The sequence below is a fragment of the Macaca fascicularis genome, chromosome 7 (genome assembly GCF_037993035.2).
Source record: "Macaca fascicularis isolate 582-1 chromosome 7, T2T-MFA8v1.1".
Classification (NCBI taxonomy): Eukaryota; Metazoa; Chordata; class Mammalia; order Primates; family Cercopithecidae; genus Macaca; species Macaca fascicularis.
The window spans coordinates 143656223-143668974 of NC_088381.1; the positions used below are offsets into that span (position 1 = coordinate 143656223).

The 12752-nt window shown below is 41.4% G+C and overlaps 1 protein-coding gene across 49 annotated transcripts in view; it reads left to right on the forward strand.

Annotated features, from left to right (window-relative positions):
• The window catches only part of TTLL5 (tubulin tyrosine ligase like 5), a 291003-nt gene that overhangs the window by 29636 nt on the left and 248615 nt on the right, over positions 1-12752 (forward strand). For all 49 annotated transcript variants that reach the window (XM_073997878.1, XM_073997882.1, XM_073997883.1 and 46 more), the window contains one exon: positions 6586-6668. In XM_073997878.1, the coding sequence (XP_073853979.1) occupies positions 6586-6668 (83 nt within the window). The remainder of the gene's footprint in view (positions 1-6585; positions 6669-12752) is intronic.

Here is a 12752-nt window from a genome sequence, read left to right on the forward strand (position 1 = left end):
GTTAGGGTTCAAACTGGCAGTTTGGCTTCAGAGGCCATGCTCTTCATCTCTTTGCTTCATTGCTAATGGCACTGGGCAGCGTGCATGCAGTGACCATTCCCCAGTAGCACCAGTGTGAGAGAAGTCACTTCTCCCATGAGGAACATCAGGTGAGACGCACAGAGAGGACAGTTTTCCTCCCAAGAAGTCCAAGAAAGAGACTATTTCTGTTTTATGGATAGAAGAAGTAGCATGGAGAAAAGAGAGAGTTATCTCTAGACTTCCTGACTTTTGATTCTTTTAACCTGTTAGGCTTGCCAGTCTCTCTGGGTCACCTAGTGAATTGTTCCATATTTTGGCAGAGGAGACCAGCAGTTCATCAGGAACGCCTGCTTCACCATTTATCTAATAGCATTTGTTGCTCTGGCTGGGGCCATTGGTTGGCAATTCATTGTCTGCCCACAGATGGCTCTGCAGTGGGTCACATAGACCTCTAATTAAATGAATGAACTTTGAGCTTCAATGCACTCAAAGCTGCAAATTTGTAGTTAAGGAAATTTTTGCTATGTGACTTTAGCCAAGCTACTCCAACTTCTGCGCCTTAATGTCCGCATCTATAAAATGGGAGTATTGCTGGTGCTGACCTTATAATGTTGTCATGATATTTAAGTAGGTTAATATGTGGAAAGCACTTGGGATGGTGCCTGATAGGGGTGGCTTGATAAATGTTTAATACTATTTCCTATTTCAGGCTATGTTTGTATTATTAGTAGTAGTTATGTTTACTAACTATATTAATACTATGTTTTTACTATGTTTTACTATTTTACTTTTAGTATGTTATGTTTAACTACTAACTAAAGTTGTAGTTATGTTATTAATAACTACTATTAATTAGTATTAGTTAAAATAATACTAATTAATAGTATTATGTTCTGGCCCTCTAGTGCTTGAGTGTGGGCAGTAGGAAGTTTTTTTGGAAGGAAAGGGACACCATAAACAGACTGGCCTTTAGAAAAATAACTATGTGAAATGAGTTGGCAGAAGCAGAGAGAAGAAAATGGTGATCTCTTTGAAGGTTACTGCAGTGATGTGGATAAAATGGATAGGTATGAGTAGAAAGAGTGCGAGAACAAACATGACTGCCTGTGTATGGGAAGTGAGGCAGGGGTCAAAGAGGCATCCTAAGGTTTGAGTATGAGAAGCTAGGAAGACCATTGGGTTTTTTACCAGGGAATGTAACCAGGAAGGCAAAGGAGGAGCTGTTAAAGGGGAAGAGGAATGTTACGTTTTGGACAAGGGATGGATTTGGATTTCGATGGGGCATCCAGGTAGTGTGTTTTGTAGGCAGTTGTAAGAGCAGCTTTGAGTTCTGGCCAGAGATGTAGTTTCTGGAAGCTACAGGTATGGAGATGGATGTGATTACTAAGGGAGAGAAAAAAAGAAGCAGCACCACAGAGAATCAGAGAGGAAAGGGAGATTGAAGAGGAACAAGGGAATGAGGTCTCAGAGGAGGCAGGAGAGGGTTAAATCAAGAACCCAAGTAGAAGGGTAGGCATTAGAAAGAGAAGTGGGCATGTGTCTCCTGAAAGAGGAGAAGGAATAAGACTAAGTTGATGACCCAGATAACATTTTAGATGGAGAGGAAAGCAGGTAAATAGGTTTGTTACAAATTCCTAGCCTTCTTGGTGAACAGGTTGATGAGGTCTTGTGCCAGGAGTGAGGGGCCTAGGAATGGGTGGGTGTCTAAAAAGGCAGAAAGCGGTTGAAATAGCCTCTGCAGGGCCTTTGAAAGAGAACTGATAAGGATTGGACATGAGGATTGCCTAAAAACACTAGAGACAACAGCCAAGGTGGTCTCGTGAATTTATAGCTTTTTGTTCTAATAAGAGAAAACCTGTAAAGATATAGCCTAGAGACCAATCACTGTCTCCAGAGATGTGAAAGCCTGGGTACTCCCCAAACTATTCTCAGTAACTTGAGTGTAGGGGTTGGAATACATGGTACACTGGTCTATCTAGGCTCCTGGTGCCATCACTGCCAGTTACAGTATTTAGTAGAATAGAATTAGAGGTCTGTGACCCTGAAGACGCTGACTAAAGCTCTTTTGCCAACTCTAGCCATTCCCCTCAAGGGGACAGCTTTCTAAGCAGAAGGAAGAAAGAAGCAACAAAGAAGAAGATGGGGTGATACCAGTATCATAAAAGCAAAACTTTCCCCAGAATTGGGCTCTATGGCCATCTCTAGTTGTAAGAGAGACTGAGAAATGATTCTAACATGTGAATTTTCATGTCCACCAACTAATTACAGATGACTAGATTTCAAAGCAATGGGTAAATATGTAGAATTACAATTTTAGAGTTATAAGAGATCTTAGCAAATCAGGCTAAATTTTTAAAATCTCATTTTAAAGGTAAGACTAGATGATTTAAGCACATTACCTCTAGAGTCATATACTTGAAAAGCCAGAATTGCAACTCAGATCTTTCTACTCCAGGTTCATTGCTGTTTCTGTTAGACCAAGCCTGCTGCCACTGTAGGAACTGGAAAGCACTTGAAAGAACTGGGGAACCTGTTTAGTACATCTTCATCCTGAAACAGAGGCTCCTGAGCAAGTCTGCCTGGCCTTTGCCCCTGATTTTTCTTGCTTCCTACCCACATATTTAGAACCTGTAAAAGAGAACAATCCTTGTTCTGAAAATATCACAAATCAAGGAGAAAAGACTAGCATGAAAGACAAGTCTTTGATATTTACAATTTCAAGAACATTTAGGATTTCAGTCATAGTGAAGCACCAGAAGAAGCATTAACTTATTTTTTTGGGGGGACAGAGTCTCACTCTGTTGCCCAGGCTGGACTGCAATGGCTCGATCTCGGCTCACTGCAACCTCTGCTTCCTGGGTTCAAACAATTCTTCTGGTTCAACCTCCTGAGTAGCTGGGATAACAGACGTGCACCACCACACCTGGCTAATTTTTGTATTTTTAGTAGAGACGGGGTTTCACCATGTTGGCCAGACTGGTTTCAAACTCCTGACCTCAGGTGATCCACCCATCTGGGCCTCCCAAAGTGCTGGATTACAGGCGTGAGCCACCACACCCAGCCAAAAGCATTAACTTCTGATAAGCCTAGTTCACAAAGTAGAGGGTACTGTCTCCAGACAGCTTTGACCCCTTCCCTTCCCTTCCCTTCCCTTCCCTTCCCTTCCCTGCCCTGCCCTGCCCTGCCCTGCCCTGCCCTACCCTGCCCTACCCTGCGCTACCTTCCCTTCCCCTCTCCTTCTGTCCCCTCCCCTCCCCACCTTCCCTCCCCTTCCTCCCCAGGTTCTTGTTCTCTCACCCAGGCTATAGTGCAATCCTAGCTCACTGTCTCCTCAAATTCCTGGGCTCAAGTAATCTGCCCACCTCAGCCTTAGAAGTAGCTGGGACCGCAGCCACGCACCACCATGCCTGGCTAATTTTTTTATTTTCCGTAGAAACAGTCTTGCTATGTTGGCCAGCCTGGTCTTGAACTCCTGGCCTCAAGGGATCCTCCTGCTGCAGCCTCCCAAAGTGCTGGGATTACAGTTGTGAGTGAGCCTGTTAATAACTAGCCTGGTCATTTTCTTAGACATTTCTATAGAACCTTGTACTTCCTTTTTATAACTCTCATTGTCTGTAATTACTTGTTCAATGTCTGTTTTCTCGGCTAGTCTAATCTTCATGACGGTAAAGACTGTATTTTTTATCACTGTGCGCCTCACACCTAGCAAACTGATAGACACAGATTAGATACTTAGAGGTATTGAATGAGTGACGTTTGGAAACTGTTGTTATTTTTTGTTTTGTTTTAATATTAATAGCTTCTTGCTCAGGCATTCTGTTCAGTCTGCTCAGTATCTGGGGAAAATGGCAAAGTGAAAAAAATGCATAAACTGAATACACATACATATATTCAGGCCTCACTTTATGGAAATTTATTTTTTTTGTCATATATAACTATAAATATGTCTTCTATAGCAGGACTTTAAAATTATATAAATTATACTTTTTGAAAGGTAATATATTCCCATGGTACAAAAGAAATTCCAAAACAATCATCAGTGAAAAGTCTCTTTTCTCCTCTTGTTCCTCAGTCATCCCGTTTTCCTCCCCAGAGATGATCAGCATTACTAGTTTTTTACATACTCTCTAGAGATATTCTTTGCATTTACTAGCAAATAACTTGTGTGTGTATATAAACAGATGGGCATATATAACATACATTGCCCTGCACTGTTTTTTTTTATTTGACAGGCTGTCTTCAAGATCATTCCATATCACTTCATTAATAACATTCTTATTTTGTGTGTCTGCTTAATATTCCATTGTGTAGATTCGATGTCTACAAACTATATCCCTTGAGTGAAATTGGTCTTCTGCCAGTTTTTGTGTGTCCCACAAGCTAAGGACCATTTTTAAATGGTTGGAAAGAAATCAAAAGAAGAATAAAATTTTGTGGTGTGTAGAAATCATATGAAATTCAGTGTTCATACATAAAATTTTATGTAAACAGCCACACCCCTTTGTTTACATATTGTTTGTGGCTACTTTCAAGCTACAACTGCAGACTTAGATAACTGCCACGGAAACTGCATGGCCTGCAAAGCCTAAAATATTTGTTCTCTGGCTTTTTACAAAAATAGTTTGCTGACCCTTCATACAGATGCATTGTAGTGTATTTAATTAATATTTTGCTGTTATAACACAGCATTGAAAATCTTATATATGCAGTATTTTACACATGTGTGAGTAGAACTAGAGGATATAGTTCTAGAAGTAGAATTGCTCACAGAGTTTTAAATTCTGTGCGGCACATTAAATTTTTTCTAATTCTGTTAATTCTGCATCAAGGGAAAAGGCAGAGGAATATGGGGGAGAGTGAACAAAAGATCTCTTTCTTTCTTCCTGCTGAAATGGTTTGTGGCATTGACAAAGTCAAGTTTGTTTGGGAGGCCTTGAAGAGACTGGCTCATGTCAGAGGGAGAGGAAAGAAAAGGAGACGAGTAGTTGCTGGCAAGTCATCTGGGAAAAGGAGCTGAGCCTAGAGAGCTCCTTCTGAAGGCCTGCCTGGTATAGGCCCAAATGCAGTGTAGAGGGAAGTGTGCAAAACTTCAGGACTCCAGTGTCTGAAAGTCTTGTTCTGATATTAGAGCCCTAGAAAAGGACTTGCCTCTTAATAACTCTAATCAGAGGAGCAGAAACTATAGGGAACTTTCTTAGGTTTATACTGTTGTATTCTAGATAAACTGGTACTGATATCTTGGCGCACAGCAACCTAGGCAATTTGGAAAAAGGAAGTCTTTGTGAGATCTGCTCAGAAACATTTGCATTTGCTTGATTTATTTCCCCACACTACCCTTTCTCTCCTCTTTCATTGAAGAAAAATACCAAAAAAAAAATTCTCTCAGTTTTTACCTTTCAGCCCATCTCGCTTTGAAACAGTAACGACTGCTGCCACCTGACGTATTTCATCAAAAGTGGAAGAGGCACAGTTGGCACCAGTGCTCCCTCTCCAGTCTGGGATGTGAGAATCAGCAGCACTGAGAGCTCTAGCCTGCTTCTCTCCCCTGACTTCTGACACTACCTAAGTGGAAGACAGAGCTGCTTCTCCTCAGACCACTTGCAAGCCTCTGGGAGGCTTAGTGTCAGTTGTCTGCTTTCTCTTTTCATGATCCAAAGGGATTTAAAGTGTAAAGCTGAACCTGGGAAAGGAACAGGACACATCGTACCTTTTAATCGCTTGTAAATGATTGTCCTTCGTCTCCACTGGCACATTGCTTGATTTAAGGCAAATTTTTTTTTTTTTTTTTTTTTTTTTTTTTATAAGCTTGGAGGAAATATTTAAGGAGAGTAGCTGTATTATAAGATCTAGATTTTGGCTTACATTGACACTGTTTGCCTGAGGTCCTCTATTTAACAGAGGTAGGAATTTCAAGGATTCATGATGGTTCTTTGTGACAATAATAGACTAACACCCAGATGTTTGCCTTCTTTTGTTTTCATCTTCTCATTCAAGAAAGAGGGGAGGCTGGGCATGGTGTCTTCTGCCTGTAATTCCAGCGCTTTGGGAGGCTGAGGTGGGAGAATCGCTTGAGGTCAGGATTTCAAGACCAGCCTGAGCAACATAGAGAACCCCCATCTCTACAAAAAGTTAAAAACAATCAGCTGGGCATGGTGGCCCATGCCTGTAGTCCCATTAACTCAGGAGGCCGAGGTGGAAGGACTGAGCCCCAGAGGTTGAGGCTGCAATAAGCTATGGAAGCACCACTGCACTCCAGCCTGGTCAACAGAGCAATACCCTGCCTTAAAAAAAAAAAAAAAAAAGAAAGAGGGGAAATAGTGGAAGAAATTATTATGGGAGTGGTTTTGCTGGCCTCTTTTCTCCTCCCTCCTTCCCTCCTTCTATTTTTATTTTTAAGGCAAGTCCAAAAATATAGGTAATTTTAGTTACTGCCCAACACGTAGAAATTTGTAATATTTTTGGGTTCCTGGAGTAGATAACCCTTGTTGAAAGTTGATATAATAAACTCAAGTTCATTCTTTTTCTTCGTTTCCTCCGTTTTTTATCTCCCAATATTTTGAGCAGATTCATATTCAAAGGACCGGGGACCTTGGATAGTAAAACCAGTGGCATCTTCTAGGGGGCGGGGCGTCTACCTGATCAACAATGTAAGTATGCAGCAGATGGCAGACCTCTTTCCTCACTTGTTCTTTCCTCCTTCACCCTTTGTACTGGTTGCTAATATAGTTCCATTTCATTAAGAGCGGGTGTGCTCTTCTTAAATCTGCATTCAGAAGTGAGTTGAGGGTAGGTATGAGTTGACTTGTTTGCCTTACTGGCAGGAATCTTCTGCACCAGCAGTTACTCCAGAGGTACCTTTTCTGCTTTGAGCATATTGTGATGTTAATTCCTACACACCAACTATTAATTGGTAGCATATGTGTTTAGAGTCTGTTGTGAGCAGAACTGTGGGTTCTGTTCTCAAGGTTATCAAACAAGTGAACCTCAATTTGGTATGGCTTCTTCGCTACTGCTGCTGCTTCTCCTTTCTCCTCCTTGCTTCCCTCTTTCTGCTCTTCTTCCTCTCATTTCTCCTCTTCTTTTTTCAAAAGCCATCATTATCTTGATTCTTTGCAAAATTCTCATTAAAAGTTGTCTTACATAGAATACATATACATGGTAAATAAAATCCCTACTGGTCTCACTCCCTAGACGTATAATAGTAGTTAGTAACTTTAGTTGATTTATGTTTCTTTCATTGACATTACATTGTATTTGTTAATTCCCAGTTTGGCATTTATTGCATTTACATCATGTCCCACCCTCCCTTGCGCATTTGTTTGATTAGTTTTTATGTTTATGTTTTAAACATTTATAACAGAGTCTCTTCAGTAACTATGATTCAGTTTCTTTATTTTATCTGTAAGTTGAGTAAAACATTTAAACTCAGTGGAAACAAACTGTTGAACTCTGGAAGGGGGAAATGTTAGGATGTTAGGATAGGTAGCTAGGCAGACATGAGCCGGGCATGAGAGGGCCCCCGCCACCACCAAGGAGTGTCAGGTTATCATCAGGTGATGGTCAGGCAGTTGTTAAACTGGTTTCTCTAAAATAATAATTGGTAGCAGCGTATGCCAGGGAAAGGCAGGCTCCTAATAATAGAAAACACCTGAAGCTAGTGATTAGCCATTTCCCAATAAGATCTCAGGAGTTGGACGGGTAGGCTCAAGCATGTGCAGTTAGAAGCAAAATGATGGAGTTTAACTGGTATATGACCTTCCTCTAGGAACCCTCGACTGGTAAGGCAAAAACACTTCAAATGAGCACGTGCACAACTGCAGCCAACACACTGCCCATGAGGCCCCTCTCAAGTGCTGGCAGGCCACTGCACATGCAGACAGCTTACCCCATGGAAAAATCAAGGGAGGAGAGATACAAACCCCGAGAAGCATGCCAATGTATAAAACCCCAAGTCTAAGGTCAAACAAGCACTTGGATCTCTCAAGTTGTCTGCTTGGCCCTCTTCCACGTGTACTTTACTTCCTTTCATTCCTGCTCTAAAACTTTTTAATAAATGTTCACTCCTGCTCTAAAACTTGGTCTCTCACTGTGCCTTATGCCCTTCAGACAAATTCTTTCCTGCAAGGAGGCAATAAGTAAGTTGCTGCAGAGCCATATGGATTTGCTGCTGCTGACATATTTTGGGATTCTGAAATTTAACCAGTGTTTAGGCCTGGACCTGTTTTTTATTCTTCCTCCTGGACATTTGGTAGGCACTTTCAGTCTGGAAACTAGTGTTTTTCTTTAAGGAAAGCTATCCTCTTATTTGTCTCTGCTTTTAGAACTCTTTTTTGAGACATTCTGGATCTTTCCTTCATGTTAACTTTTCTCTCATTTTTAATTATTTTCCCATCTTTATCTTCTAGATCACAGGTTGAAGTTTATCCATTTTATTATTCATTTATCTACTGTATTTTTATATTGGATATCACAGGTTGATTTCCAGAAACTCATATTCTGATTTGCTTTATTTTTATTTACAAATAACAACCTTTTGTTGCATAATGGATGCAGTTTGCCTGCCTGTCCTTCTGAGGATACCAATGGAAATTTTTGAAAAATTCTCTTCTGTCCTTGAATTTTACTGGGATTGTCTTTTCCCCTGCTATTGGATTTTCTCAGTTTTGATGATCCTTATGTGTTGGACCATATTTATGAACAAAAGACTAGACTGAATGAAACTGGCAGCTGGTCTGGGTTTCTACCATGGTTGTGTAGAACTCTTTTCCTAATATCTTCTCCCTGGAAGAGGCTGACTGTGAATTTTATGTAAGGGCAAAACATGTTGACTCTCAGGCTTTGCTTTATGTGGACGTGGTGAGGAGCACGCCCCTTCCACCTTGCCAAAATGGAGTGGGCCATATTGCGAACGTAGAAGAAGATTTTGGTGATTTCCCTCTTGGTCAGAGCTACCTTTCTTTTCCTTTTTGTGTGTATTGGGGATAAAGTGGCCTCAAGTTCCAGTCTCCTCTATCAGATTTCTATACCCACATGTCTACTGGCCTCACTGTTCTAAATGCTGTTTGTTAATTATCTGATTCTGATTCCTTGGCTGATCCCTGATCTTCATGTTTGTTGACTACAAGCTTGGAAATTTGCAGGAGCTTCCTTGAGAAGATCACTTTGATCTCTTTTGGACTTTTCTGGCTCCTTTTACTTTTTTCTAGCTTTAATATCATTTCATTCTTTTGAAAATATTCTTTCTATCCTTCCACTGGAACTCTGGAAGGGCAGGGGTAGGTAGATAAGTTGTATGTGGGACCAGAACCCCATCTTAAATTCCCCAGTTGTCTTTTCACATTGAGCTGTTTGCCATATGTGTAGAAACTAACTTTCTGAGTGATCTTTCACATTGGAAAGTCCTTAAATTCAGGCTGGACTCAAAACGGTACCATAAACAATAATGGCCAGATCCTTCATGCCAAATAAATACAGGATCTGGTTTTGGTAGAGCAACTGCTATAGCCTCAGGCATTGGCTGCAACTTCTGTTACCTGGCCTAGGCCACTCTGGAGGCCTTTTACCCTGAGTCTCCTGTGACATAAGGTCATGGTCATATGCCTTGGCTCTGTCTCCTCTTGTCTCTGCTCTGACCTTGGTGATGAAGGCCCCTCTCCAACAGCTTTTCCTTCAGCTCTGTGCCAGGAGCTCCAGTGTTGTTTGAATCTCATAGACGGCACTAGTTTGGGTTTGGGTTTTAGCTGCCAAATGGAATTTGTTGAAAGTCAGCTATGGTACGAGTTTGCTTTTTATTTTCTTAGACATGACTCAAAAAGAATAGGATCTATTCCCAGCTCATCTGGGACTTTTTTCTTTTGGAATGCTCTTTTGCCCTAGTGATTTGTTATTTTAAAGCTAGCATCATAAAGGATAGAAAAGTTAAACTTTGCTTGGTGGAGCCGAGAACCCTGCGCCCTAACTCTTCCCTGGACGCCGAATCTCAACGGGGTGACATGTCTTTAGAGAATGTGTTTGGCAGGCTGTGTAAGAGCCTTTTTCTCCCTCCCACCTCTCCTTGGGCTGAATCCCTTGAGACCCCCTGCATAGATCAAAGTACTTGGCAGGACCTTTTGCCTTCCCCCTCCCTCTTTGTGAAGCTTTGGAATGAGTCTGATTCTTTTAGGTATTTAGTGGAAGTGCCAGACAGAAGCCTGGGAAGATGCCAGGAGGCATGAGGGGAGCTGGCAACATGCGGACATAATGGGAAAATACTCCCGTTTCACCCCGAAACTGGAATTTTACCACCTTTTACCCAGACCTGCAAACCATGTTGTTAATACTCTTCTCTCTGCTTACACAAAAGGCATAACCATCCCCTCTTTTCCATACCTGGATCCTTTCCCATGGAATATGTGACCCATTAGCCAACTGGATGAAGTAACTCTTTCCAAGGCTGCTGCCTGCTTTCCTTTTAGATTTGAGCAGGAGGGTGAGGAGAGGGAAGGCTGCGGCGAGGGTCTGGGGGCAGAACTAATGCGAGCGAGTGAGGGATTTAGGCAGTGGGGATGGAGTTGGTGTGAGGGCCAAATGGAAATATCTTCCCCTGTCTTCCCACTGGAGTGAGAGGGCCACTTATTAAAACTTCCCTATAGTAGTCATAACCTTTTGGAAACTCTCTACAAATAGCAACTTTTACCATTACGAGAACAGGATAAAGGACAGCAAAAGCATCACTTTTATGTAGCACTGAAAAGAGAAGTGTGGACCATAGATGGAAGCATCTCGGTTGGTTGACTAATGTGGTCTCATAAGGATGTGCTCTTTAACTCTAGAAATACAGCATAAAGGAACAGAGCTGTGTTTGCTCCACTCCTTCAGTAACCATGGCTAAAGGCCGTATTTTCCCAATTTAGTATATTCAGATCAAGGAGGGGAAAGAATGGATGTTTTCTGAATAAGGTATGAATTTGATTATGGAAGTCAAGTTGAGTCATCCTTGTCTCACACACGATCCATGGTAAATACAGTATTGATACATGCTCTGAGACTTGCATGTATTAGGAGAGTGTTAGGTCACTCCAGTCCCTCCTATATTTGTGAATATAATTCTGTACTCTCTTGTTTCTGTTTGCTTATATGTTTTTATCTTAGGTTTCCTCTGTTTTTCTCATTTCTCAACAAGTATTTCGGGAGTACCTACTGTGTTGTCACTCCTTAAAAGCTTTTGAGAAATTCTCTTAATTATTATGTATCTCTTAATTTTCATAATACTGCTACTCAGTACTCTGAGTAGAATGGCATGTGGCAGGTCGTGATGAATGCTGTTGAACTGTGGGACTTTGTAATTAGAACCACATATATTCTGTTAAGTTTGCAGTAATCATAACTAATGTTTATTGAGCCTACCACTGTCCTTTCTAAACATAATCTCTTTTAATCCATATATGAACCCTATGAGGTAGTTAATATTTCCTTAGTAAGTGGTAGAGTCAAGGTTGTAACTCAGGTCCAGATGATGCCAGCATAGACACTCTTAATCCATACCATTCTGCTTTACGGTGACTTAATGGATACCTGAGCTTTAATCTTAAGGTCCAGTTAGAAAGACATGTTTCCAGCCAGGTGTGGTGGCTCACGCCTGTAATCCCAGCACTTTGGGAGGCCAAGGCGGGCAGATCACTTGAGGCCAGGAGTTTGAGACCAGCCTGGCCAACATGGTGAAGCCCTGTCTCTACTAAAAATAAAAAAATTAGCCGGGCGTGGTGGCATGTGCTTGTAATCTCAACTACTGGGGAGGCTGAGGCAGGAGAATTGCTTGAACCTGGGAGGCGGAGGTTGCAGTGAGCCGAAATCACGCCATTGGACACCAGCCTGGACCAAGAAGTGAGACACTGTCTCAGAAAAAGAAAGATGTGTTTCCAACTTTCCCAGCAATTCAGATTCCAGCTTTAACATACTTTGGGAGGCAGTTTGAGCTTTAAATTGAAATAATTTGAAATGAGTTCACTGGGGATTGATGAAAAGGAAACAGGCTTGAAGGTATCAAAAAGTTTTTCTTAGTTGCTCTTCAGTCTGTAACGCTATGCAAAGAAACTACACCCAAACCTTTCTTTTCTTCTGGGAGCCTACAGTTTAACTCCCAATGCAGATAGAAGTGAGGGATAAAGACAATAGAACACATAGTAAAGTTACCTAAATAATGTAAGGGTTTATGTTACGTGTAACTCAAAGGATAAATGTGTATGGTGAGCAAGGGAGGAGAGGAAATGGGCATGGGCATTAGATGTGTCATGGAATGATGACCACTATCAGCATATTCTCTGCTGTGGAGAAAAGTTGGGTGACTAGATATTTATTGTAGCCTATAGGTTCTACTCAGTAGGAAGACAGCTGTGATTGTTTGAGTATAGGTTTACAACATAGCCTGCAGCTGTACAGTGATTGCATCAATTCTCACTGAGCAGATTCAAAACGGAGATAATACTTATGAGAAGCTGATCAAGAAATGTAAGGGAATCAGGAAATGGTATGGGTGATGGAGTTCATTAGGGATGAATCAGTAATAATGTCATTGTGTTCCTGTGATGCGTGGAGATGGGTTGTGAAAGCTGTGTTCTGACTTTGAGATAGCAGCAGTGGGCAATGAGAGAGGAGTCTCATTCTGACTTCACAGCTGCTCATAGTGATTGTGTATAATGTTATAGGTCACAAAATTATCATATGAGAAACAGTAGTATTGAGGGTAGGAAATG